The 27,580-nt window shown below is 57.9% G+C and overlaps 1 protein-coding gene across 1 annotated transcript; it reads right to left on the bottom strand.

The window, feature by feature from the left end:
- Positions 1–62: 62 nt before the first annotated feature.
- Positions 63–26,617, bottom strand: RADIL (Rap associating with DIL domain). Its single transcript, XM_069810307.1, has 16 exons — positions 26,507–26,617; positions 22,226–22,330; positions 18,470–19,028; positions 12,710–13,017; positions 11,005–11,670; positions 10,797–10,834; positions 9,572–9,732; positions 8,727–8,839; positions 7,575–7,812; positions 6,848–7,020; positions 6,407–6,557; positions 5,885–6,075; positions 4,619–5,015; positions 4,175–4,314; positions 3,204–3,343; positions 63–2,564 (listed from the first exon to the last, which is right to left on the bottom strand). The coding sequence occupies exons 2-16, from the start codon at positions 22,259–22,261 to the stop codon at positions 2,459–2,461; spliced, it is 3,417 nt and encodes a 1,138-aa protein (XP_069666408.1). The 5' UTR covers positions 22,262–22,330; positions 26,507–26,617; the 3' UTR covers positions 63–2,458.
- Between the last annotated feature and the right edge of the window lie 963 nt (positions 26,618–27,580).

Raw genomic sequence — 27,580 nt, forward strand, 5'->3', positions numbered from 1 at the left:
GCTGCTTTTCTGTCTTACCATCAGAGTGAATGTGTCAAGATCCAAGAGACAGCTACCAGACAGGAGCTTAGAGAGATTTATTGATCCAGTTTATTGTTGACACCAAGAGCATTTCTTAATATACATCAGCCCCGTGTCAAACAGGCGCCATGCTGTGTTCTGTATGAGAAGTTTATACACATTTGAGCTGTACAGTATTAACAAATGGGGGAAGTAAATAAGTCCCACTGCTCCACCCAGGAGAAGCAAGCCCTCATGCACACTAGTAAATAGGGTTTATTTACAGTCTGTTTCAATACCTGACTGCACTGTGAGCAACATACGGCTCTGGGGCTGTTTCCCATCTCCAGGGGTGCCTGGAGGGTCAGGCTCAGTGGGGAGCAGAGGGTTGCATTGGTACTGCTGGAACTTGCCAGGGTGCAGCCCCAGTACTGTCTAGTGCAAACCAAGCTTCCCCCAAGCCCTGGCTTCTGGGCAGAGAGGAGTAAGGAGTACATGCGGTTTGCCCAGGGGCTCTAGGCAGCCCTTTTCCTGCCCTACAAACCTGCTGAGCTCCATGGAGGATGACAGGCCAAGATACCTACTTGATTTAAAGTCGAGTGAATCACCAGGAGCCCAGTGGGGCTCTGAGCCTTTGCTCGCCTGCCTGGTACAGCTGAGTCAGTGGCAGGAGGGATGCGTTGTTCCCAGTGCCTGCTGGGGCAGCACCCCAGGCCAGTTGGCACAAGCATGGCCTAGCAGAGAAGCAAGGCACTAGTGTCTCGGTGAAGGTGCTTTGTCCATCTTGCCCTAGAAAAGGCAGCTGCATTGAAGTCCAGTAGTGGAGTGTTTCCCCTGCGTGGATTATTTTGACATCTCTCTCCTTTTGCAAAGTGCAAGAAGCACAGAAACCAAAACTACAGCAGTGAGGTTTAATTAAGGCCAACCCTGTTAAGCATCCCCTTTTTAGCATCACAATCCTCAGAGCACTGTTGTGAGATGCCGTGTGAATATCTGATTTGCCAGAGCCTAGACCATGCTGGTTTAAGCGCAGGGTGTGATGTAGGGCTTTGCGGCAGGCTGTTTTAATAGGGTTCAGCTAAACTAGGTCTTGGTATCTGTCTATATGTGGAAATCAGGTCGGGTTTATCCCGTTAATGTTGCTAAAAGCACAGGGAGGACTTGGCAGGCAGGAGGCCGGGTGTGCAGGGGACTGGCCAGCCGCACGGTGGAGCTGCCACCTCAGCTCTGCTGACAGCGTTGCTGTTGTCAGCAGATAGCAGAGCTGTTTCTGGGACATTCAAGACTGACCTTCCAAAGGGAGCCTTTTCCTGCCCATCATCACCTGGCGGCATGCCAGCAGCACACACTTCTGAAGTGCTCTGAGCTGGGCAGGGAACAGGGCGGCCTTACAATGGGCTGGCAAAGCCAGAGGGAGAGGACCAGGACATGGTGCCAAGATGTCGTTCGTCTGCCTGGGCCAGCGTCAGCCACGGCTGGGGTCTGGCACTGCACGCTGCTGGGCTCGCTCGGGTTCCTGGTGGCACAAACCCACCATTCCTGGCTCTCGGGGACCAGGGGCATGCACAGAAGCACTAACCTGGCCGTAGCCCCTTGGAGAGGGCAACAGCTCCCCGCGTGGGGAAATTTTCTGCTGCGAATGCCCCACGCTGCTGGGTCAGTCCTGGGGGCCTTCTGCCAGGATTGTGGTGCCAGAGCTGGGCAATAAAGCTGCATGAGCAAGGGCGAGAGAGTCCTTTTCTTCAAGGGGCTCTCCCCAGGACTCAGGGGAACTGCTGGTGGTGTCAGCCCTTTGCTGTAGCTGCTTCCCACCCTGAAGCAGGGCTGGGGACAGTGTGATTGTAGCCCAGCAGCACAAAGGCACGTGACTTAGGGTATGGCACCAGGGAACGTAACTCCTAGCAATGCATCCTGCTTGGAATCCCGCTCCTGGGTGCTTGTGCTGCCTTTACCACCCCCAGAGCGGGGCACTGTTTTCCAGCCTGACGCGCCAGCACCTCAGGCGGCCACTGCCACAGCAAAGCCGAGGCCTGCCCCACATGCTAATCTTTAAATCCCAAAGGTGTTTCAAGCCTTCTGCCTACCAGCATGAAAGATCACGCAGGGCTGCCAGCCTAGAGGACCAGAAGAGCCTGCCTACAGCCCCCATGGGGGGGAGCACCCCCTTCCTGCCCCCTGCCAGAGGGGACAAAGGACCAGGAAGGCTCCTAAGAAGGATGACACAGGGTATAAGGTGAGGACGGGCAATGGATCAGGAATGATGCTCCCAGTGGGAGAAGCGTGCACCACCCTTGCGTATCCTTGCATCTGCTGCGGTGCAGGGGCAAGGTGTCGAAAAGCAAATCAAGGGCAGTTGTGGAGTCTTGGTCCTCCCTCTCGCATTCCAGGCTCCCCGAGGTCAGCCTTAACCAGAGCTCCACCCGCAAGCTGCTGCAGAAGAACCCTTGTACCACAAGGACTAGGAGGAAGAGGAGCTGGAACTGATTTTTTTGGCTATTTCCATGTCCGACTTGGCAACTAGAAACCGCAGCTTTTTCCCTCCAGAGCGAATGAGGTCCACCGCACTGCAGAGAGCAGCAACAGGGAAAGAGGTGAATTCTGGCTCCCTGCAGGCTGGCAGCCCCCCCCCAGGAGCCTGCCAGGTCACGGACATTTGCAAAACACCCAGCATCTGCAAAACACCTGCACCCTCTGCTCTGTGCCTGCTCAGTGCTACCAGCAGAGTCTGTTTCTCTGCTGCGTGTAGCTTTACAGAGAGCCTGGCCTCCACACAAGTGCTGCCAGGACAAAGGGGAATGAGCCCTGAGCTGCTCTGCCCCGTGGGCACCTTGGGCTCTGCCTCAGACAGGCAGGCAGGGTGCGAGCTGCCCCATCCCGCTGCCTTCGAGGCAGGGGGAGCAACTCCGCATTGCTGAGATCCACCTCTGGAGCTCGCATTTGTTTCCCAAATAGGCTCCTGATCCCTCTTCCAAACCCCTGCACCCAGATGCCTTGCCCCCTTTCCAGTGTCCTGGGCAGGTCGCTCCTCTCTCTGCAGCTTGCCCATACCGCAGCATGCTCTGTGTTGTTGGCCAGGACCGTAGCACGAGGCACTCAGAGACCCCGTTCAGTTCTTTGCAGCAAAACAGCTGAAAACCTGGATTTAAGCAGTAACTCCCACGGTGCCAATACTGGACCGGGCCCTCCGGCGGGATGCAACTCACCTTTGGTAGTCTGCCCCGATGAGACTGGTGCCGTTGACAGCCAGGATGCGGTCCCCGATGGAGAGCCTGCCGTCGGTGGCCGCAGGGCTGTCCTCAATGAGGGTACGGATGTAGATCCCCGGGGAGCAGAGAGGAGTGTGCTGTTGGCAGGGAAAGGCAGTAAGTGACCAGCCAGGGTAGAAGGGACACGAAAGATTTGTGGTCCCAAAGGGCTGAGCTCCCCAAACAGGGTGACTCTCCCCCGTGGCTCACAGCCAAGCGGGTGCCTGATGCCAGGTGGGACCCTGAAGGCTCTGGGGAACTTGATGGATGGTTGCTGGGGACGGTGTCACTAACAGTAACAGGAAGGAAATGCGAGCCTTCAGTTTTATATCAATTTATACACAGAAAGGAGAGGTGGGGGCAATATTTTCTTGTTCAATTTAATTAAGACCAAAGCATTGTTAACCTGCAGCTGTCTTGGGATTGGAGCTCTTTACTCACAGCTGTCCCAGGGGCTCAGTGATGCCCTGTTTCCTACTGACTAATGCACTGCCATGAAAGGCCACTTAGTAAGATGATCCACTGCCCTAAGCCAGATTGCAACGCCACCTTATGCAATGAGTTCTGTTCTGGCACCCCACGAGCCTCTCTGCTCCCCTCCGCTTGCCTTGCCACCCGCTGAAGGGTGGAGGAAAGACCTTGGCTGAGTCATTTTCCTTCTACAAGAGCGCTGAGCCCGTTTGCTCTCTCCAGCTGCAGGACAGCTGTGATGGACTTTGCGTGCATGGCACAGCCACCCAGGACCAGAGATCTGCTCCTCCCGATAAATCACTCTGTGTCTCATTTTCCCCAGGAGAAGCAGCCTAGCTCCCGTGCAAAGCCATTAGCTTCTTTGCTGTTTTTTCTTGGGGTATAAAACATGTCCCACATGTCCCGCTCCAGCTATTTGGAGGAGCATCAGCCCTGTCCCACGATCGGTGAGAACTCACCAAGCCGTCGATCAGCCCCATCCCCAGCCCAATGGGTCCTCTCTCCAGCTCCACCACGAAGACGTAGCAGAAATCATCAGTGGCAGAGCTGCGGCTGGAAGACTCTGGCGTGGGGTAGTCATAGGGGGTCGGTGAGCATCCTGGCAGTGGAGAGACCGGCTTACCCTTCTGGCATCACCCAAACCCAGCCTCACAATCATCTCCCGCAGAAAGCTGCCCCCCAAAACCCCATCAAAGCCAACCTCACATAGCCCCAGGGCTGGTTTTCTGCCAGGGCAGGAGCTGGATGAGATGCTTCATTGGCTCTCACCTGTCTTGTCCAAGCACTGACAAGTCCCCGCAGGAACCGCGTGTGCGGGGAGGGGCTGCGCAGCGGAATGGCAGCAAACACCCTTGTGCCCCAATCCTGCACCCCCAAAGCAGGGCAACACCAGTTTTCGGTACCTTCGGGGGTGCTGCCTTTGGTGCCATTCATCCCGTTCCTCCGGGGGTCCTGCAGCCCCTTGCCGGTGCCCTGGGGGGACTCCGGACTCCCGGAGTCGAAGTTCAGGGGGGTGGTGGGTGGCGTCAGCAGGCAGGAGGGGTCCGTGGGTGCTGTGCCAGCCTTGGGTGCTGGACCCCTGCCCAGCTGCAGCTGCTTGAGCTTCTCCTGGAGCTGGGGCTCACCAGCAGGGTGCTCGCAGGGGCAGCCGTTGGTGGCCAGGCTGAGCGGGGGGTTCCCCTCCGGCTCGGCGCAGCCCCCCAGGGAGCAGTAGTCCTCCTGCGTGATGGTGTTCCCCAGGGTGGCAGCAGCTGGGCTTTCGCTCACCTCCAGGACATCTGGCGTCGTGCATGCCTCTTTCTTAAGAAGGAGAAAAATGCTCTTTGGGATCCCTTGCGTTTGCTTTTCACACCCTACCTGCACCCCACCACCCTGTCTGCTTTGCAGGCAGGACAGCTGCCGACTCCAGCCAAAGCCTTGGCAATTTGGACACAGCCAGGGCTTGTCCGGGCTTCCCAGCAGAGCTCCCACACCCCAGTTTTGTGGCCAGGGCCATGCTGGGGATGTTCACAGCCAGCCAGGAGGGGACTCTGGTCATGTCCCTGCTGGGGGATCTCACCGGAGGGGGACACACCAGTGGATCATGGCTCCTCCTGCGGCCCCAGAACTGGGTGATGTGGCCCCAGGGTGATGGGAGGAGGTAGCGGTGCCTGTGGGTCCTGCAGTCAATGGGGACAGGGTGGGAGAGCAGAAGGGGACCTGCTGGAGGGACATCATCATCCCCGGCGAGCTGGAGATGAATGGCAGCTGAGCTTAGCACCCGCAGCACGTCTCACCCCCCCGCCCTTTATAGGCATTAGCTAATTAGCGCTTTTGTGCAAGTCCGCCTGGCTACCTAGGGACAGGCAGGGTGCAGGGCAGGGAGGACAGGGGAACACGCCAGGAGAAGGGGAGCGCTGCCTGCAGACATCCCCCTTCCTCCCTCCTCCCCACTAACAAGATTGCTGGGACGAGCCTGTCCTTCCAGCTCACCTTCCCGCAGCCCCCATGCTGGGGGATTAGCAGCACTAATCCTTCCAGCAGCTCTACGTGAGGGCATCGCCACAGCTCCGGGCTGCAGGTGAGGGCAGCAAGCCCTTGGCACTGGGCTCGGAGGGATCTCCAAGAGGGACCCAAGACTCTCCTGCCCACCCTGGAGAGAAAAAGCCCCTCCGTGGGGTACAGGCTACCTTTGGGGGTGCTGAGCCTGGCCCCTCACTGGCGTGGGGGCTCTTGCTCCGCAGGCTCCAGAGAAAGTGGCGGATGTAAAGGAGGTGCCGGTAGATGTTGTCATCCAACGTCTCCACCTCCAGGTCCACTTTGAAGCCCCCGCTGGGCAGGACAATGGGTGGGTGGTTGTCGAAGGACTCCAGCATGTCATCTGAAAGGTGGAAGGTGGGAGGCTAGCACTGGCCCGGGCTGAACCCCAACTCCCGGCTCTCGGCCATCCCAGCTGGGAGCGGGGACACAGTGAGCTGCGAGGCAGCAGCATCCCTCGCTTGGGAATGCAGAAAGAGCCCCAAGGCCTTCTGAATGCGCTTGGCATCCTTTCCAATATCCGAATTGGGGGGCCGTGGTTATTCCTGAATGCTGCAGTTACTACAGGAGCCCCAGGGAGGGGAAGGGAATTGCCTGTTTGGTTTGCCCATAAAAACCTTGGAGGGAGCTTGTGGGTGACCGGAGCAGCGCTGAGCACAAAGCCAGGGGCTCACCGGGCTGGAAGGTGGCCGGGTTCTCCTCCTCGCCGGGCTGCCATGCTGCGATGCAGCCCACATCCATTACTGCCTGGCACTGGCTCAGCACCCGGTAGAGCTGCGCGGGGCTCAGCGCCGGGAACTCGGCTCGCAGAGACGGCCAGGTCATCTGAGCGAGGAAACAGAGCGCGGGGCGAACGGCCGAGGTGAGGAGCCGCTTTCTCCGAGGAGCAAGGGCTCGCGAGGAGGGTGGGAGGGAGAGGCTGGGCAAGACAAAGCGAACCTGAGCATCCCCTCCTCGGTACTGCCTCCCCACAGACCCACCACCCCAGGAAAGGGGCAGCTGGTGACAGGTTGCAGAAGGGACGTATCACTGCAAGGATCCCCCAAATGCCGAGCGGGGTGTCTCCTGCCCGTGCCCATCCCGATGCTGCGAGCCCCCGGCCGGGCATCCCTCACCTGGACCAGCTGGGAGCCAGGCATGGCCAGCAGGTTGGCCACGCTGGCGAGTTTGGCGAAGAACTGCTGGGCGAGCTGCTCGAAGCCGGCACCACGCAGCCACTCCAGCAGCAGCCGCACGCTGGCCCGCAGCTTCACCCCCTGCGACCAGTGGAAACAGCCGAGAGAGGAGCCTGCGGAGGCAGAGCATCCATCAGCACGTGTCGGGGACACAGCCCCCCCCGGACCCCCAGCCTTTGGCCGGAGCCCAGCCCCTGCCCCAGGGGTAGAGCTGCCCCCGGTCAGCAAAATAAATCCAGGTTAATGTCCCCAGCATCCTAGAGCTGTAATTCTGGGTGGTGGCTGGACCTTGCCTGCCACTAACAGCAGGCGATAAGGCTGCTGTGTTAATGAGGGCTAACGAGCACCTCAGTTACAAAGCAAACTGCAGTAGTTTATTAATGAGCTGCCCCTCTGAACTGCTGTCAGCCTCCTCTGCTCAGGCTAGAAGGGCAGCACTCTTGCAGGGGTGAGGATGGGGCACTCGTGGGATTAAACCCCTCCTGGGAATGGGGACCCTGGAGATAACAGTGCTGAGACCTGCCCGTCTCCAGCCCTCCTCAAGCTGCTTGAAGCCCCCTCCCTCCTGTAGCCCCCAAGATGGCACTGGGATGGACTGGAGGGTCTCCCAAAGGGCTGGTCCCCTACAGATTACCCAGTTCAGGCTGGGTGTTCAAGGAGGACTGACCCTTATCCAGGAGCTGGTTGAAGAGCAGGGTGTTGGAGAAGAAGAAGAGGTAGGCGAACATCTGGGAGGTGATCTCCGGGTGTACTTCGTACTGGCGGAGCAGGTCCAGTGCCGCCTGGTAGATGAGCACGACCCTGCGGAGCTCCTCGGGCAGCGGTGGGGACGTCCGCCAGCTCTCCCGGCACTCGTTCTGGAAGGGGTTGCACTCCAGCAGGGCAGGGAGCGACACGTACAGACACTGCAGAGACAGCGGCAAGTTCACAGCAGACTGATTTTGTTTCTTTTTTTTTTTTTTTCTCCCAATGAGCCAAACCCTTCCGACCCCCTCACCTCCACAAGCTGAGCAAACCCCACTGGCACTGCTCCGGCAAGGGGCTGATCCTGCTTACCCCCTGCTTCGATGCGCTCCGGTGTTGCGCAAGTGTTTAAAGAAAAAAATTAAAATGAACGTGTCTGTTGCTTTTAGCAGTTGGAGGTGACAGCGTGGGATGGCTGAGCTAAAAGGATCTGAAAATTGATCTGAACCAGGGCAGCAGCCGATCAGCTGGGCACGAGGGTGAAAGAAAAACGGTGACCTGATGAGGATGACCTTTCCCTATTGCTTAAATGGGAGAGCAGCACCTAGCACCCACCTCTGCCAAGGCTAAGGGGGAGGCGGAGGGTCCTGGGGAGGAGGGTGCCGCTTCGGCCGAGCGGAGCAGGAGCAACCCCTGCATCCTCGTGTGCCGATGCCAGCGGACAGGCAGGGCCGTCCCGCACACAGCAGCCTTTCTCCTGCCTCACACTGCCCGCTCTGTTCCCCGCTCCGATGCTGCCCGGCTCTCGCGGTCCAACGGCGACGGTCCAGGGGCCCCTTTCCATCACGCCCTGAATCGCACCATTATGCCGCGCTGGCCGGAGCCAAGCAGCTCTCCCCAAACGCCTCCCCTGAGCCGCTGCACTGCAGGCAGGGAAACACACCGCAGTAATTCAATACTTTTCCTGGGCTGCGACCAAAAATCGGGGCATTTCAGCCCAAAGGAAAACACCTTGGCATGATGCAACTGCCAAAGAGTAAAAGCTTAAAAAAACCCTCCCGTGCAGCCCGAGAACTGCTGGGGATGCTCCTGATGGCCCCGTGGGACACTGCTGCCCTCCCCGGGGAGCACGTACCTTGGAGATATAGTAGACGCACTGCTGGAAGGTGTACATGATCACCTCCTCCAGCACCGTCATCGCCTCCTCACTGGCTGTGATGGTCGAGGAGAACAGAGACTCCTTGGAGCCTACGGGATGGAGAGGAGGATGGGGGAGCAAACCTGCAGCAGCAAGGCAGGCTGAATTCATTGCTCCCCAAATCCCCGGGGTGGGCGTTATTAGTGCTCCCGGGCTGGCATCACCACCCTGGCATCCCCCCAAGGGGCAAAGAGGCTCCTCTCATCCCGGAGCGCCCACTTGCCGTCTCCCACGGCTCACAACGCCGCTGGCAGCACAGCCCAGTGCTGCAGCACAGTGGCCTCTGCCCTGTCCTTCCAAGACCCTGCCTGGCCTATGAATATTTTAACTTGCTGCATAGAGCAGAAGGTTTCTGAGGCTGATGATTGATTTAATCCCTTTTTTCTTTTTTTTTCTTTTTTTTTTTTTTTGTTGGTATTAACACAGGCTCACCAGTGAGCAATTCTGCAGGGCTGCCTGCAAATCCAGGTGCTCCCACAGCAGCTGGGGGCAGAAAGCCACCCCCAAGGCATTAACCACAAGCCACTGTGGTGGAAAGGGGAGGCTCAGCTGCAAATGCAACACAACCTGGTCCTGAAACCGAGCAGCACCGCGGCACGACGCGAGGCTGCTCCTCCCGCCCAGATTACCCCAGCCTGCACCGCGGAGACATCCCTGCCGATGAGGATTACGGGGGGTTAAAGAAGCATCTGAGGGGCACTGACCATCGCTTGCGACCGGGGATTAGCAGAGCAAAGTCGCTCCGGCCGGAGAAGCAAGCAGGACGCTGCGTCCAGCCTTACCTCTGACGTCCAGCTCCTCCTCCATGCTCTGGATGTAGGTGGGCGATTTCTGCTGGATGAAGTAGAGGACCTCGATGGCATTGGCCATCCAGAAGAGGATGTGTTGCAGGTCTGGGAGAAGGTCCGTGATGGTGAAGTGGGACAGGGCAGCAGGGTCCTGGCTGGGGAGACACAGCAGGCGTTACGGCTGCCGCTCCTCAACATCCCCACTCAAGTTTTTGGGGAGAAAACGGCCAGCCTGGGGCAATGCTGGACAGCTGAAGAGCTTTTCCATCCCTCACCCCCATGCCCAGCACCTCCCTTAGGAAGACCCTTTACAACCAAAATCTGGTGGTTCCTGCTCTGCGGAATGGCAAAGGGGACCCTGCAGGGACTGGGCTGGCGGAGAGCCACCTGGTCTTTGTGGGGTCCCACTTTTGGGGGAGACTCCCCCTAATACAGCTGAATTGCAGTAAACACTCATGGCTGAAAAACAGCTCTCCCCGAGAAGTATGTGCTGTTCCTGCCAGCTCTGGACGGTTAAACCCAGCCCGCCTGCACTGGGCTGTTCAAAAATAAAACAAAATAAATAAAAAGCATCTGGCAAGTTTCTCAACTGCTGAACTGCTTTTTCCTGCTATAGAAAAGGCCTGGGAAGCATCCTCGGAGCTTGTCCTAAAGGAGAGCTCACAGCAAGAACCAACGGTTTCTCCAGATGCTGCTTTGGAGCCTGGATTTTGGAAATGGCTGGGGAGCCAGTCCCTGGCACTGCTGTGATAGCTCCAAAGTGGTGCTCCCCACCCTGGGACACCATCCCTGTATATACACATGCAATGCCAGCCCCTTCCCTGCACCACAGAGGGGTCTCCAGTGTGAACGGGGTGAAACCCCGCGCCGGGGCCATCCCCACCACATCCCTCAGGGATGCTGAAGCCACGTGCAAAGCCTTGGCCAGGTCTTGGATTGGAGAAGACCCCAGAGCTGCCGCAGGTCCTATTCTCCCTTGAGTTCACCTGCTTTTCCAGCCCCACACATTCCCAAGCCAGGGGCCTTGCAAGCACCGTGGTGAAAGGACCAGAGAGCTGAATGAGTGGGATTGAGCAGGAAAACTCAGCGTGCACTGGTGCTGCCAGGCTGGGAGGCTGGTTTTAGCCAGACACGGACTCCTCTCACTCAGGGAGGAAGAACCGAGTTGAATTCTCCCCCTTTCAGGGCAAAACAAGGAGGGGCAGCGGGTTGCACTTACTGCTGGGACTGCTTCTCAGCCAGCTCCCGTGTCCGCTCCTGGGCAGGGAAAGAAGGGGAAAGCAAAATGAAAACCAGCGGGCCGGGGCGGCACGAGCATCATCCCGATCAGCACTCGCTGCTGCTGGGGGCCGGGCTGGGGGAAGCCCCTGGGGGGGGTCCAGCAACACCCCCACCCCACCAACACCCCTGTCCCACCGCCAACTGACCCACACCGTCCGCTGGATCATTTTGGCCGCTTTGAGCAGCAGCTGCCCGAAGTCACCCGGCTCAAAGCTGGTGGCTGAGTGCTGGATGCAGAGGCAGAGCAGGAAGGCGGGTGTCAGCTTGTGGTCGTCCCCCCCCGGCTCGATCAGGGTCATGATGCGCCGAAGGAGCACGTCCTCGGCTGCCGGCTCGAACTCCAGCAGCAGCTTTCTGCGGGGTACCCTGGGGCCGCCGGCAGGTGAGGGACCCCGTTTTTTGGTGACGGGGTCCCTCTCCTTCAGCAGGCTGCCACACGCCCCGCAGACGGGGGGACCCTCGGGGACGGCGGGGTGCAGGGCTCGCAGCCTCAGCAGGGTCTGTGCCGGCAGCGGCTGGGCTTTCATGGGGTCCTTGTAGAGGAGCAGGTAGTAGAGACCGAGGGAGAGGAGGTCCCCGTGCCGCAGCACGACCGTCCGGGCCACCTTGGCGAAGTTGACGGAGATGCCGGCACCTGCGATGGGCTCCAGCACCAGCTTCTCCTCTGAGCGATGCCGGGAAGGTCGGAGCTTCCTGATGGTGCAGTGCAGGGGCAAGATGTCGGGGGCCGACAGGCTGATGCTGGGCTTGCTTGCCTGCGTCCTCTGGCCCACAGTGTGCTGCTCGCGGTTCAGCAGGTAAACCAAGCTGTCCTGCCAAACAGGGAGAGGCGGCATGAACCAGAGGGTGGGGAGAAGGGACCCTCCTCCCTGCAGTGCGGTGGGTGCTGCAGCCTCCCACTGTCCCCGGCCATCCCCCCCGCCTGCTGCCCCTTTGCATGGCAGAAACATGTTTCTCTCTTTATTTTCCTCGCTGTCGAGCAGGACAGCAGTGATCCCTGCTTTGGGTACGCTAATAAATGGGCACGGTAACTTTGGGCACGCAGTAAAAGGAGCTGCTTTGGGCAGAGGGAGCCCTCCCTCCACCTCTCACCCCCACAGCTGCTTTTCCTTCCCACCTTCTCCCCCCAGACTGCAGGGATGCCTGGACCCCCCCTGCCCGGGGGAGGACAGCAAGACCCCGGTCAGAGCAACCGCTCCCTGGCCCGGCTTCTCCGCCAGCCTGCCCGCACGCCCCGGGGCAGCTCACATAACCACCCCGTGCCTCAGTTTCCCCAGCTGTACTAACGGGATGGGTGCAGACGGGTGAGGGCTGCAGTGCCAATGTCGCCCTGCCAGAAAGATTGGACCAGCCAGATAGTCAACGGGGACAAAGTAGCCATTAACTCCAAGAGCCGTCCCAGTCCTTTCCAGTTCTCCAAGTGCCTCCAGCGCTGGGGAGCAGAGGCTCCCAGACGGGCTGTCTCCTTGCTGCCTCTCATTACGTTTGCCACTAATGAAGCAGCCAGACAGGGGACGGGGGCAGCTCAGCCATCACCCGCAAAACCGGGATGCTGCTCCGGGGCTTTCCCTGCCTCCCCCTGCGGCTTTAACCGGGGGTGAGGGGGATGGTCGCGGGTCCTGACTCCGCACTCAGGGACGAGACTGCAAAGTCCCAAGCCGGGCTGGCTCGTTTTCTAAAGGATGCTTTTCCTCCCCCCCACCAACCACCACCCTTTAACCCCAGCAGCTCCGGCCATGCAAGCAGCACCACCCCCCCCCCGCACTTCCCCGGGGTCTGGGTGGGTTGGGGGAGGAAAGCAGAGGATGGTGGGGTGCGGGGGGGTGCGGGGAGAGCCTGTGCGGTGCTTACATGCTGCTGGCTGTAGCCCTGCAGGAGCAGGAGGTGCGGGGACTGGTAGAGGGAGTACCGCATGCTGCCGCCGCTCCGCGCCGCCGCCGGGCTCCCGGGCAAGGTGGAGCAGTGCCGCTGGAACCTCTCCCCGATCCCGGTCCCTGTCCCGATCCCCGTGCCGGTCCTTCGAACCGGATTGCCTAAACTGGTTTCGCTGAGGCTACGCCGCAGGGTCGGGGGGGGACCGAGCCGTTCAACCCCCGCCGGCGGCCGCCGGGCCCCCCGCGCCCGGTGCCGCTGCAGTTTCCGCGCTTGGGCGTTGATGCCTGCGGGGAATTGGTAGGGGGGGAAAAAGGGGGGAGGAGGGAGAGGGGGAGAAAAGCGGCGTTCAGTCCTCGCCACCTCGCCGGGACCCCCCCGCAGGCGCAGTAACCCACGGCTGGAGGGATGCTGCAGCGTGGGAGAGGCTGAAAGCTCCCCCCCAGCCTCCAGGACCGCGCACCCTCCCTGGGCTGATGTCCCCTGGGTTCTTCACCCTTCCCAAAGGGTGATGCCAGGACATCCAAAGGTGGAGAGTTTCGTGCCCCAATGCCATCACCAAAAAGGGGACGCCCCAGCCCTCCCTGGCCCCCAAAGCCCACACTGACCGGGGGGGGCTCAGCGTCCGCAGCATCCCCCACCCGCCCCAGCCACACTGCCAGGGCTCAGGGAGGAGAAAAAAATCTGTGCTAAAAAGAAATTGAGCTCAATCTTTTCCAAAAAAAAAAAAGAGCCTGGATGCTGCCTTCAGACCTTCAGCAGTCGGGGGCCAGCAGCAAGCAGGAGCTGTGGGGAGCCCCAGGGTCCCCCCCCCAGGCACCAGCCAGGCATGGGAGCTGGGAGCTGCAGTGGAGCCTGCCCGCCTGCCTGCCGCAGGAGCAAGCTGTAATTAACTTCTCCCAAGCATCAATTCAGACAGAGCTGTCCACAAGACGAATGGGAGCCAGAGCAAATGAATAGGCCTGGCCTAGCCGCAAAAGCAGTCCCTCGCATGGTCCCCAGCCCTGGGGGGGGGTCCCCGTGGGTTCCCTCCGTGTTGCAAGCGTGGCTCGAGCTCTGCAGGAGAAATAAGGAGAAGTTGCAGGTCCGATGGGTGATGCTCATACCTCGGGTAGGCAGCCTCCTGGGAGCAGGTCGCTGGCATTCGGGGAGGACGAAGAGAAGGGAAAAAAAACCCTAAAGGATTTGCTTGTAGGAGCAGCACTGCAGCGGCATCGGTGCAGCACAGAGCCAGAGCCCCGCTCGGCTGACCTGCGAGCAGGCTTTGGCCAGCGAGATTTGGGGACAGCCGGCGGGATTTGGGGATGGCAGAGCGGAGAGCCCAGTGCCCAGCGCTGCTTAAAGGGACACCCACAAGCTCAGACCCCAAAAAAATGTCATCTGCCTTATTTGGTGAGGAATGGGCTGCCGGTTCTGAAATACATTTTTTTGTTTGTTTGTTTTAAATCGAGCGCTCCTTTGCTGGGAAAATGAAAGAGATGGGGATGGGGAGAGAGAGAAAATAGCCCCTGCTGTTTACATGCCTTGGGATTAGGGCAAGGCATGGCCAAACCACCCCTGGCTGTCCAGTGCCCCGTGTCCTTCTTAAAAAGGCAATCGGCCCTGCTCACGTCCCCATCACGGCCAGCGGCACAGCACGGGACGCCTGCGTCCCGCAGATGTGAAATCCGGAGGGGTGCAACAAGCCTGCCCGGGCAGGAGCACAGCCCAAGCTGTGCCGCTGGGGATGCCGAAGGCTACCCCAAACTTGTCCGCAGGAGGCCTCGGCTCCCCCCAGGAGCACCGTCTCCAACCCACAGCATGGAAATGGGCCAAAGGGATGAAGGACGACTGGGGCGATGCAGGTCCCAGCCCGGCCCGTGGGAGTGGAGGAGGAGAGGGGCCGGATCCTGGGGAGCAGCTATTGCTGGAGCTTATTGCGCCAGGAGGGAACGGGGGCTGCTGGGACTGGGGTCCCACTGCCTGGAGAGACACGCCATCCCCGGTCCCTTATCTAGGGGAAAGGAAGCTTCTGTATTTATTTTGCATAGGAAAAAGCTGCTTTTTTACTGCCGATAGAGCCCCCGTCACAGGCTCCCCGCTAACCCCGGAGCTGCGCTGGAAAGATAAACACAGCTCTTTTCCTGAGCATAACAAAAAGTCCCTCCATAAACCCAGTTAGTTTTTTTCAATCCTCTGGTACCGTTCTCTTCTCCCGAGTGCGTGCAGGTTATCCCACCCAAAACGCTGCACGAGCATCTCCCACACAGCATGGCCGGGACAGAGCCGGCAGCGGCTGAAGCCACAGCATGATGCAGATGGGAACGGGGCAGGATGGGACCCTGTCCCTTGGGGAGAGCTGGGCACCCCAGGCAGGGACACCGCGCACCCCCCGGCCAGCATCCACCAGACCCCACCAAACTGCTGCCTCTAAACCCGTCCTGCATCCCGGGGGGGGAAACCTTCCTGGGATCTTAGCTGGGATCTGCCTCTTTTTCAGCCTAGGAAAGAGGTTCCCTTTTCCTGGCTGAGAAATAGATCAGTCAATAAATAACTCCACAGGCCCCAGGAAAGAAGTAACGCTTTGAATTTACCCAGGAGGGGCTAACGCCAGGCTAGTCCTTCCTAATGTAATTGCTACACAGACCCTGCAGGGAATCCTCCCTGGATGCAGTCATGCTAAAGTATATCAAAGCCAGCTCCTCAGAGGTAGCTGGCAGAGCATCTTTTAATACAACAGGCTTAACTCCTAAGTTTCTTGAGGCGTGCACGCAATTCAGCCTCCAGTCTCCCAGGAAAGCCCCAGCAAGCTCAGGACATGGTGCAAATGGGGCTGTTTTGGAAGGTGACTGCCGTAAAAATGCCAAGTACTGCACCTCTGTCCCAGTGCCCTCCGGTTTGTGGGTGTTTTCCCCAGATGCTCCCTAACCGCTGCCTCATCGGTCCCCAAAAGCAGTGGGGCTGGAGGTAGCAGTGAGAGAGAGCGTCAGCCTCGTTTACTGCAGAGATGCTCTACCTGGGCTGCTAATTAGTGGCGTGAGGAGTGAGCACCTTCCTCTCCAGGGGGAAGCAGCTAATAAACTAATTAGGATAACGGATAACCGAGCAGATAAAACTCTTAAGCTATTTGCTAACAGGTCACAGATGGGTGTGGAGCCTTTCCCCCAGCTACCAGCTCAGCTGCAGGGTGGGTAGTGATGCTCCAGCCTGTGTGACACCAGTGGTCCCAGTCCTGCCGCTCCAGTGATGCCCTACGTGGGGAAGGGCACTGCAGGTATTTCTCTGGGGATCCCGCTTTGCAGCATCCCAGTTTTGTTTGTTTGTTTGTTTTTTCCCCAGGGACCTGCAAGCCCAAAGTCCCTTTATTTTTTGCCAGATGCTGCATTTTCCACACCAGTGCCCCATGACCCTGGGCAGGCAGCTAATATTTGGCAAGGGGACTTCTGCCAGCTTGAGGCTGGTGACAAGGGTGACCCCGGTGGAGGGCACTTGCAGTCAGTCCCCATCACACCAGGAGTTTTGTGTCTTTTTGGAGTTGAGGGGGAAGCAGATGCCTCCCCCAGACATGCTGCATCACTCCCATTCATCCTCAGCAGCTCACGGATGCGGTGGGAAAGCGTGGTCCCATCCCTGCAGCATCCCTTTGGGCAGTGCCACCAGCATGGGGTGAGACCGGTGACAGAGGCCCTGGTGCCACTGAAAGAAAAGGCTGCAGGAGTGAGATTTTAACAGGTAAGACAAATAAGAGCTGAGTAGTCTGCAGAGCAGACAGTCTAAACAAATGTGGGTGTAGGTTTTCTGTCTCGGAAGAGCTTGGTCAGCTATGGAAAATGCCTGAAGGCTAAAAAATGGGGAATTTCCACCACCCCACCCAGAAGTGCTGAAACAAATGAAGTGATATCTACATTGAAAGTGTAACGGGCTTATTTCCAGATCCAGGGCACGCGATCCGGTCAGGAACTGCTCCTCCATGGGAAATCACCGAAGGGTGCTGAGCCCAGGCCAGCTCCGTGCTGCCCACTCCCGCACCGGACAGCCCGCTGCCTGCTTCTCCCCTGGCCTGCATGGGAGCCTTACCCTCCCCACAGCTGCCAGCCCACCCAGGATCCAAGTGATGGGTGGGAACGCTGCTTGCTGCAGCCGAGGGGGAGAATTTGAGGCCAAGAGTTGATGTGACCTTGGGCTCAGGCAGGGAGCTGCCACGTGGCCCTCCCTGCCGTGTGCTATAACCATCGCGCTTGGCTCTTGCCCTTTCCTCGCTTCAAAAGAAGCTGTTTTTAGAGTCACTGCTCTCCCGAAGCACGTAATATCTCTCTGATCCTGGCTGGAGAAAGAGCCGAAGAGAAGAGCAGAGCATCTACCTCTGCAGCCTCCTCCCTGGCCTGGGCACCAGCAGCAGCAGCTTCTTTCTCTCTGTTCGCATCACACGTGCAGCAAGCTGGGACCGATCCTGTAGCATCCCCTCCCTGAGCAGACACAAGGACTGGACACGATGAGGGATGGAGGGAGCCCTGTCTCACTATTGGGTGCCAGCAGACCACCCTGCATAGCATTAATATGAGGGCTTTGGGTTATTTTCCACTGTTCCTCTATCCTTCTCGTTTCAAGGCAGGATGTGAGCCCATCCCTGGCTCCTCGTGCTGATGGGCACCTGCGCACAACACAAGCAACCCGCGAAGCTGCAAATCCCACACTCAGATTTTGGGGCACCCAGGCAAAATCGCGATTGCAAATCACGGTTGGTGGGACCCCAGCAGCACCTGTACTCCCCCGAAACGCGCACGGCTGGTTTCCTTCATGCCATGTGCCTGGGCTCCTTCCAGCCCTCGTTAGAGCAGATGGGAAAGGAGCCCTGTCCCCGCTGGCGTGGGACAGGTTGGGCCATTTGTTCCGCTGCTGGTGGGGAAACCTTGGCTCTTGTTTGCTGAATGCCTGGAGTAATCCTACGCCATTTTTAGGTTATTTCTGACAATCGCAACCCTTTTCTACAGGTGTGAGGAATCGCTCAGTGCCCATCCCAGCAAAACGCCCTGGCTGACACCTCCAGACCCTGATCCAGACCCCTCCGTCAGCAGGTCAGACCCACCAAGGGCATCATGCAATTAAAAATATGATTTTAAGCCTTTCCGCCCTCATCCTCATGGGGTTTTTATCTGAGGGTGGGAGGAGGAAAACTTCATTACTCTGCACTGGGGTAACTTATTAACCTGCTGGTTCCTAATGATGCACTTATCTCCTCCTGCCAGCCCTGGACTTGATCCGGCATCTCCGGGGGGGTTCTCCTGCCCTACATTGCTCTCTCTTCATTAGCTTTTCATTTTGCTTAATTGTTCCTGCAGATTTGCCCAGGGTATCCAGCCTGGGGGATGCTCACGGGGAGAAGGGGGAGCAGGGCAGTGCTCTGCCAGGCACGGAGCTGTGCCAAGGCATGGGACACCATGACGCTGGTTCACAGTGATGGGAAGAGCGGGCAACGCTGATGGTCTTGCCTGCTGCCGCCCAGACGCGACGGGGAATTTGGTACGAACGCCTAGACTGGCTGGGTAAGTATTTGAGGTCGCATTTCACTTTACGCATGGAGTACCAACTCTACCCAGGAGCCTTGCAGCTAAAATATGGCTATCCTCCCACTTGCACCACCCCCTCCCATGCCCAAAACCCGGGTAAAAGGTGCCGGTGTGGGGTGCGTCTCCCGCAGGCAGCTCGGGGGGGTGGTCACAGCTCCCCGGCCCCTCTCCCTGCCCCGCACCCAGCTCTGACCTGCGGTGGTGGTGTCCACGTCCCTGGCTGCCAGCTCCTCCACCTCCGCCCTCTTGCGCAGCTCCAGCCGCCTCGAGAAACCCTCCCTGGGTTTCCAGAGGTCCTGGATGAGCAGCGGCTTCTCGTGGTCACCCAGGACCCTCAGCCCCTCCGTCTGCCACTGCTTCTCGGGGCCCTCGAACCTCCCGATGACATCGCACAGGGCGTACTGCCCGGCGCTGAGCTGGCTCAGTCCGTAGCGTTCCAGGGCTTCCTTCACCAGCTCCCGCGCGCCCGAGCTGCCCGTCGCCAGCACGCTCTTGTAGTTGGTGCCCGCGCAGATGTTGCCCCCGAAGATCTTCAGGACGCCGGGGGCTGAGAGCTGGGTGGAGAGTTCGGCCGGGTCATCCTCACCGGCTGCCGGGGAAGCGGAGGCTGAGCTCCGGTCCTTGTAGCTCAGCGTCCTGTATAAGACTTGGGAGAAAATCCGGCTCTGGCGCTTCAGCCGGCTCTTGGATGGTGGAGTCATGGTGGAGGAGGACCCATAAAACATCGCGCGTGAGGTCGTCATGGGGCGCAGCTGGGCAGGGGAGAGGAAAAAGGGGAAAGTCAGTGGTTTGGAGGCCAGATGTGCAGCAGGGAAGAGAGAGCAGGAACGAGCTGGTGGCCGCGGAGGAGCCGCTGTCACCTCCAAGGGTGGCGAAGGGACAGTGGTAAGGGAGGGCCGTTTCCCTTGTGCAACCCAAAACACCAGGGGCCAAGCTCAGCAGGGCTCCTTGGCATCAGCACCATTACCCCAGGATGGATTTGTCCCTGAAAACGTAGCCTGGAGCGGCCCCAAATTTCTCCTTCGTGTGTATTAAGAGGGCCCTCTTGCCCAAGCAAAATGCAGTGGGAGGAGAGCAGAGCCCAGCGGGACTTGGTGGGGCCCATCCTGGTCAGGAGCCAAGGCGTCAGGAGTTACTTTCACTAATGAGTTTACGGAGCAATCCCATTTTTTAGAGGTGAAACAGAAAGCTCAAGTGCAAATTCAGTCACTCTGAGGTCACCGCTAAATGCTTTTGCTCACCGAGAGGCACAAGGGTGAAAACGGGCTTTAATTAGCCTTTCTAAAAATGTCCTGACTCTGACAAATCTCTTGGCTGTTGCTAGTTTGCGGAGGATGTTAAAGCATGCGGTGGCATCGCTGACAAGGCTGCCCTTGTCACGTTAGCCGGGGCAGCCCTGGGTGGGCAACGACCGGAGGAGATGCAGCCACAGCCGTGCGACAGCTCCCGGTGCGCCTCGGTCCCCAGGAACGCGCTGGAAACCGTGATGCTCCTCTGGCTTTAGGCAGATAGCGGTCCTGCCCGATGTCACTGCCGACATCTGGGGCCGGCTTTGAAATCGCATCCTGGATGCACAAACACCCGGTGCTTGCACGGCGCTGATAACGCCACAGGCTGCACCACAGACTGCTGGCAGCCAAGGTCCGGAAAGAGAATTTGAGCATTTCTGATTCAGACAGGACAGGGATTTCCCTCACCTCCAGATTTATAATGTGCAGCCCGCGTGCAGGGAACAGGCACGGGCAGGGACTCGGTGCACACACAGAGGACCCCCACAACATCCCATCTGCAGCAGTTGGCATGATCCAGCTGTGCACGGCCAGGGAGATGCGGGGTACCGGCAGCTTGCTGCATCTGCAGCCCCATCTCGCTCCGGCAGGATCTCGCCGCCAGAGCAAACCCAGCGCTATCAGGCAGAATGATGTCGGCGCTGGAAAGCCTCCAAACCACCATCTAATTCGGGAAGAAAAAGCGTCCCTGCTGCTAATGGAAGAGGTCACCTTCTAACCCAGAAACAACCTCCTTGCTGCGCATGGAGGATTTTCAGGGTGTACGTCTCCCCATCCCAGGATCAGAGACCCGTTGAACGCTGCAGATGGGGAAACTGAGGCACCAGCGAGCACTAAGGCTGCAGGACATGCCTGGGAGCTGTGGTGCGATTCTGCTATACCCTGCATCACCCCTTTTTCCCCCCCACCAGGACCGAGAAAATGCTGGGGTTTGTCCTTCTTCCCAACCCACTGGCTCTGAAAGCGAGGACACAGCGGCCGTCCGGGTGCTGTGGGGCAGGGAGGGAAGGAAGGCGGCAGCTGCTCCGGCCCTGGCTTACCAAAACCAGGCTTAGCAATCAGCCTGGAAAGCAGAGCTTAGCATCTTGTGTTTTGTACCTCGCCAGCCGAGCATTGGCCCCGACAGCTTCACTGCAACTCGCTGGGTTTGGGGAAGGCTGTTCCTGCTCCCACCTTGCAACTGGGGAAACTGAGGCAGGGATGGGGTTAGAGCTATGGATCCCCCCATGCCACTGTTCCTCCTCCAGCTGAGCCCGGAGCTGCTGCTCCTGCTGGGGACATCCCTGGGGACATCCCTTGGTGTCTGCTGTGCGACATCTCCCAGGAGTGCCAGGGCGGACCCAACCTGGGGAGCAGGTCAGGGCACTGGCAGACGCTTGGGTTGAAGAACTGCTGCCCCAGGCTGTTAGCACAGCCCTGCCAGCCCTCCTTAACATTGACCAGAAGAAAAACTGCCCCTGTGTCCCTACGAGTCCTTGCCATCAAGGATGCAAAAGTCAAAACTTTGCCATCAAACCACTGTTTTCAATTGGTGGATTTAATCTCCTCTACCCTGAACTACCTCCAGCACAAAGGGAAACCTTTGAACATCTGCTGGCGGTACAGTCCTTCCTCCAAGCCCACATCACAGACAGAGACAGCATCCTCACTTCTCGCAGGTCCCTGCCTGGTTTTGAATACGTTATTTATAGCTCCGCTCTTTTCCTGCTCTTTCTATCAAACACAGCTTCTACAGAGTGCAGAGGCAAAGGCATTTCACAGGGGAAAAAATAAGAAGCCTGGATTAGAAGAAGCTTCCAGCCTGGCCATCCCATTTTTCAACAACATCTGGAGCAACACTGGTGTACTTTGACCAGGCACCAGCCCAGGTCACCTGAGAAATCGCAGCCTTCTCCCGAAGACAGCGTAACACATGGTCTTAATCCCCCTGAGGACTCTAACGGACATGATAAGATGATAACGAAATGGGCTTTTCTCGCATCCATGCGCTCAGGCATGCTGGTCACGGGCATCTCCGAGGAAGCTAAAGAGAAAACTGCGGTACGTGTGATGCTGTTGGGTTCTGCTGCAAGAGCAGGGATGCTCCAGCTGGACCCAGCTACCTGGGGACAAGCCAGCAACGGCATTAACTCTTTGGGCACATCTTTCCAAAGGTTGGTGGGACTCGCGCTCGTGGACCTCCCCAGCCCGGGTAAGCCCCCTCCTCGCTGCAGGCAGCCCAGTTCCCCAGCTGCAGCGTCGCAGCCGTGCGATGTTGGAGGACACGCGCCTGCAGCTACAGAAGCGTGACCCAGACTTTCCAGAGTCCCTTTCTTCAGCATTCGATGACATCTCTGCTAACAACTCTACAGTAATCAGCCAAAAGCCTGTGATTGCCTCCCAGCAGGATCTCTACCAGGTATCCTCCACCTCCTTGCACGCTGTGCCTGGCCACACCAAAACCTGCTATTTTCCCCGGCCAGCACTGTCTGTATTTATTCTGCAGAGCTATGACAAATGCTTTTGGTATTCACATGGCCACCACATGTCCTTCCATCAGCACAACTGACTCTGCAACCACGGGGGACGTTCCTGCAGGCTCCGAAGTTCCTGCTCCCACCACGGGTGAGCAGCTCCTTCCCACTGCCCCCACCCAGCACCCACGCAAAGCCTCCCCTTACCTTGCCATCCTTCTCACATGCCTTTTCTCCTTCCATTCATCATCTTCCTCAAAACAGGCCTCCCCCCCTGTCGTGCATCGTCCCAGGCGAGTGTCTGTCACACCTCTGCAAGAGGAAGAGGAGGTCCGGGGCTGCTCACGGTGCGGTGGCTTTGGAGGGCTCAGAGATGCTGCAACACCGCTCCCAATGTGCATCACGTTTGCAATGCAGGTTACTGAGCCACGTATATATCCCCTATAGCTCAGCATCTCACTATGTTCCCCCTGCCTCAAATCAAACAGCCCAAGTGCTTGCTGCACGTAAGAGCAGCTGACGCCTGGGATGGAGGGGGCACATCCGCCGTGGGGCACGCGTGGCTGGTGACACGTGTGTTTACACGTGTTTATCCAGCCACAGCCCGTAGATGGGGAAGACCAGACCAGCCCCAAGCTCAGGCTCCATCGCAGCAGGAACACGGCAGCCTTGGGGGGCAGATGGAGCGAACCCAGCCACGGCGATGCCCACTGACAGCATCTACCCCATCGCAAAGAGACAGGGAGAGAACAGCCAGAGGAAAAGAAACTCTATTGGAAAGGAAAAGTGAAGGGGAGGAGATGGGACCAGCAACAACCCCGTGACCTTCATCTCCTCCTCCCAAGCACACGTGTCCCCAGGGACACCAGGCTGGGGACCCTCTCGCCCATGGGTGAACGACGAGTCCTGGACCAGCTCCTTCCCCCAGCAGCCACAGCATGCTGGGATGCTCACAGAGATCTGTTTTTTCCTGGATCTCAGTCTATCTTGCTGGACGTCGAGGAGAGCCACCAAGCACCATCCCCTCACCCTCCCACCACAGATCTGCGGGAAAACGACCACTGGTAACTGAAAAAGAAAGAGAAAAGAAGCACCTGCAAAGTGCCTGCAGTGATTTCATGGGTGTTTCTCAGAAAGAGCCAGCAGGGCACAAGAAATACTCTTTTCCGTGGCTCCACCATGAATAAGACAAATGCACCATCAAATTAAATCACTTAGAGCCTCCATATGGGTTCGATCCAGCCCCTCTTGCTGGTCCAGCACTGGGGCTACAGGAGAAACTTTCCACAAGGTGATGGGTCGTGATGTGAAAGGCAAAGAGATGCTGAACCCACCTCTGCTGCTCGCAGTTTCTTCTGATGATTAATCGCTCCCGCTGGTTAAATATTTATGCCTTATTTCCAATGTGTCTGGCTTCAGCTGCCAGACATTGATTCTTGTCATGCTTTTCTCTGCTCAATTAATGAGCTTTTGGCTACCATGTATTTTCTCCTCTGTGAGAGTATTTAGATGCTTTAGTCAAGCCCCCTCCTTCCCTTTGATTTGATTTATGAGTAGACTAACCCAATAGTGGTCTTGTCTCTCACTGCAAGGCATTTTCTGCAGCCTCTTGGTCCCTTCTACTGAGATGGAGAGACTGGGTTTGGCCATCATAAGCCCAAATTTGGTTCCAACAGCACCCTGACCGAAAATGCAAATAACTGCTATTTTTTTTCCAGAGCAAATTTCCCATTACCCTGAAAATTTTCAATTCTCCAGCATAGAAATTGGGACAGACGCACAGCCGCCCCCCAGGCAGCTCCCGTTGGAGCAAGGAGCCAGTGAGCCCTTGAGCTGCCTCTCTCAGCATCTGCAAGCAGCTCCTGCTGAAAATTTATCATCCAGATTAGGGACAGGAAAACAACTCCGGTTTATTATTTTTGGGTGCAAAAAGATTTCCATTTTCCATTCCACTCCAATTAGGATGCCTTTCACTCACCCAGTTTACCGTCCGGATTTGTACAAACTATTAACACTGTGCTGCTCTGGGTCAGCCCCAGGTTTTTCCAGAAATAATTTCTATCTCCTTCCAGAATAAAAGTACTGAAACGCAGAGGGTATGCTACCAGCTAGCAGTGCCCAGCAGTGATAATCTCCTCTGATAACTGCCTTTGAAATGGATCAGGTTTATTTAATACCGGCTTTCTTGACGCTGTGTAATGTCAGCTCTAAATACTGGACTGGACTGACTTTTTTAATACTGGAAAGTGCAGATTTTTACAAGAGTATCACCTCGCATAACTCAAATGCTTCGCAAAAGCGTATTACAGCCAGAGAGAGAGTCACCTCTTGCGTCGGAGACTGAAATAATTTCTACTTGCCAGGAGTTATTTTCCATACAGCCACGTTGGATGGCAGGAATTTATTCCTAGTGCTGAAGTCTTTAATCAATTAAAGCCTGAGCTAGGTTTCTTCCTCTTCTCCCCGGGGGAATGCTATCAAGCCAATCAACCTGTAGCTACCAGGTCATCTTACTACCTTTTGGGAAGAGCAGCAACACTATTAAAACACTTTTTAATCTCCTGGAATTTCCCTGGGGCTCGTCCCGGCACAGACACAGCTCTGCACGGATGGGCGATGAGATTTCAGCTATAACTGTCCCAGAACAGCAACCAGAAAAGCTATTTCCCCAGATCTCTATTTGAAAAATTTCCCTTTTTTTTTTTCCTTTTTTTTTTTTTCCTTTTGGACGGAAACCACTCAAGTCACAGCCTCGGTCTAATGGCAACGACTGCAGCCTGGATGCTGCGAGCAGAGGGAGAGGCCGCCCCGGCACTGCAATGTGGAACAAATTATAACTCAGAGAGCAAAGGAAATGAGAACACCCTGAACGCGGCGGCTTTGACGTGCGCTCCTCGGCTCCAAATCCTGCCCCTCTGCAGATCCCGTCCCTACAGCCGAGGCTGCCAGGGCAGAGCCCAAACCCCTCCGTTCTGAATCAGAGCCCCCACTCCCTTCCATTCTGGATCAAGTCTCCACTTCAGAGCCCAACCTTTTCTTGTGTGAGTTTTATCCGTCTAATCTCGGGACAGATCGGAGGCTGATAATGTTGATGCCAGCCTCGGTGCCGTCTTTAGCCGGATCAGAGCGGGTAAACTCCTTACCGCGTTATTATTAGCAGCAGGCACTCTGCGGTAGCGCCCTGGACCCCACGGCCCAGGGACTGTTCAAACAGGATATAAAGGCAGTCCTGGTCCTGCAAAAGATGAACTAACAGTTTGTCCTAAAGGCAGCTATAGCTCCACAAATAGATTATAATGATTTGGGACCCGATTCTATAAGGACAACAGGAGGCCTTTTAGCAGGTTTTCTTTCCTTGCCTTTTTTTTTTTTTTTCTCATTATTTTGCAGGGTCTTTTGAGCCGCCAACGTGCATCAGCTCTCCGGTAATGCGCAAGTACAAATGCCAGCCCTCTGCCCGGGCAGCTCTATTCACACACACACACACACGCAAGAAACATTTCACAAAGAACATTTGCTTTCTGCTGCCTTCCAAGCAGCAGAGTCTCGGTAGGCTGCCTAATTATAAGATCTTAGCAATAATTTTTTTCCAGCAATAATTAACTGATCCTGGAGAGTGCTGAAAATAAGCACTTCCCAAGCAAGTAGCAAACTCCCCTGAGCTTTCTCTGTTAAAGTTACAACTCAGCATGAAACTGTTCCAGCCTCCTGGGGACACAGACCATCTTGGCACCTCCCTGCCAAGGCCTGGGATGCCACAACAGTCCCGAGCAGCTCAATACAGGTGAAACAGTGTGCGTGGAATAGCAGTGGGATCCCAAGAGGCGTGCAATGGGACAAGGATCCCGAGGGGTGTGCAATGGGGAGAAGGATCCCGAGGGGTGTGCAATGGGGAGAAGGATCCCGAGGGGTGTGCAATGGGTCAAGGACCCCAAGGGATATGCGATGGGACAAGGACCCCCAAGGCCGTGCGATGGGAGAAGGGCCCCCAGGGCCATGCAACGGGTCAAGGACCCCAAGGGCTGTGCAATGGGACGCGGATCCCAAGGGATGTGCCATGGGACACGAATCCCAAGCGATGTGCGATGGGGAGAAGGATCCCCAGGTGCCTGGCAATGGGACAAGGATCCCAAGGTGCTTTTTCTCCCCAGCACAGCTTTCCCTGCCTGCCCGGTGCTGTCGGGCAGGCAGCAGGGCAGGTCGGGTCTCCAACGGCAACCGGACAAGCCTCAACCCTCGTCCGCCGCTTTCCTCCCGCCTCCACTTTCCAAGGGGACAAGAAACAAACCTTCCCATCCGAGCAAGCAGGGGGGGGACACCCACTGACCGGGAAGAATCTCCCGGGTACGGTGGGTCAGCGCGGACGGGGATGTCTCGGGGATGCTCCAGGGGACATCCACCGCCCCCATCCCCCCCCCCAGAAAAAAAGGGGGGTACCTCGGGTAGGGTCTGCCTTCTCCAGCCTCCCCCCCCAGCCCCGATACTCACCGTGCGGGGCTCGGCGGGGCAGCCTCGGCGCGGCCCCCGGCGGCGGCGGCGGCGGCAGCTCCCGGAGCCGCCGGGGCTTGAGCGGCGCGTCCGGCCGCCGGGGCGGAGCGGAGCGGAGCGGCACTGCGGCGCCCCCTGGCGGCCGCTCTGTGTCACCGCCGCACCGCGCAGCGCCGAGCACACCGCGCGGGACGAGGTGACACGCGTGGAGGTGGGGGGGGGCGCGGGGTGGGAGGGTTTGGAGCTTTTCGGTCCGGTGTTATAAACGGCTAAGGCGGCCGATTCAAATGCCAGGGAGCGAGAGAGGCAAGGCGGCGTGGGCAGCTGCTGCCGTTTAAAAACCACTTTTTAAACGGGTTTTATCAAACGAGCTCCGGAGTCGCCCTGGAAAGTGCTTGCGGCTGAGGGCAGGCTGGTGGTTGAGATGGGGAAGGGACGGATGGAGACGGCGCCGAGTTGTTCGAGAGGAGGTGGTCACCGATGCTCTCCGCCTTCCCTCAGTTAAAAATTCTCCTTTTGGTTAAAGGTGTGTTTCTCTGCTCGGTGGTGCGGGGGTTACGCTTTGGGTGGGAAGGTAGGTCTGCCACCCAGACACCCTCCGGGAATGACTGCATGAAAGCAAAAAGCCAGGAGGCCTCCCAGTCCAGCCCGATCACCAGCAGCAGAGAAATTATGGGCGAGGTGGAAGTTGTGGGCCAGGTTTCGGGGTGAGTTCAGCTGCCCTTGGAAGCAGGCAACCCTCCCCGGCTCTCTGGGAAAGCTGCTGAGCGTCGCAGCCTGTGGGGGAATCCGGTCCTGGCATAATTACGATGGAGAGGTACAAGCGAGAGGGCAGGCAGTAGATGTGCAGAGCCCGGGGCAGGCAGCACCGGCTGGGAGACTCTCTGGATGGGGACAAATTCTCCCTCTCCAAGAGGAGCCGGTGCCCATGGGCGAGGCTGGTGGGAGCCGGTGGGTGATGATGGGGGGGGGGGTTCCCCTCTGGGGTCCGCAGCAAGCAGTGCTTACCCTGGTCTGCCACAGATTTTCCTCCTCCCCAGATCTGGCACCCTTCCTCCCCTGCGGTGGCAGCCC

Source organism: Haliaeetus albicilla, chromosome 22 (assembly GCF_947461875.1).
Source record: "Haliaeetus albicilla chromosome 22, bHalAlb1.1, whole genome shotgun sequence".
Lineage (NCBI taxonomy): Eukaryota > Metazoa > Chordata > Aves > Accipitriformes > Accipitridae > Haliaeetus > Haliaeetus albicilla.

Bases quoted from the DNA above. Each gene is read 5' to 3' on its own strand.
- RADIL (XM_069810307.1), bottom strand. From the start codon at position 22,261: ATGGAAGGAGAAAAGGCATGTGAGAAGGATGGCAAG. The intron at 11,671-12,709 runs GTAAGCACCGCA...CCTGTTTGGCAG, and splicing joins AGGGCTACAGCCAGCAGCAT to GACAGCTTGGTTTACCTGCT. The intron at 7,021-7,574 runs GTCAGTCCTCCT...CTGCCTCCGCAG, and splicing joins CAACCAGCTCCTGGATAAGG to GCTCCTCTCTCGGCTGTTTC.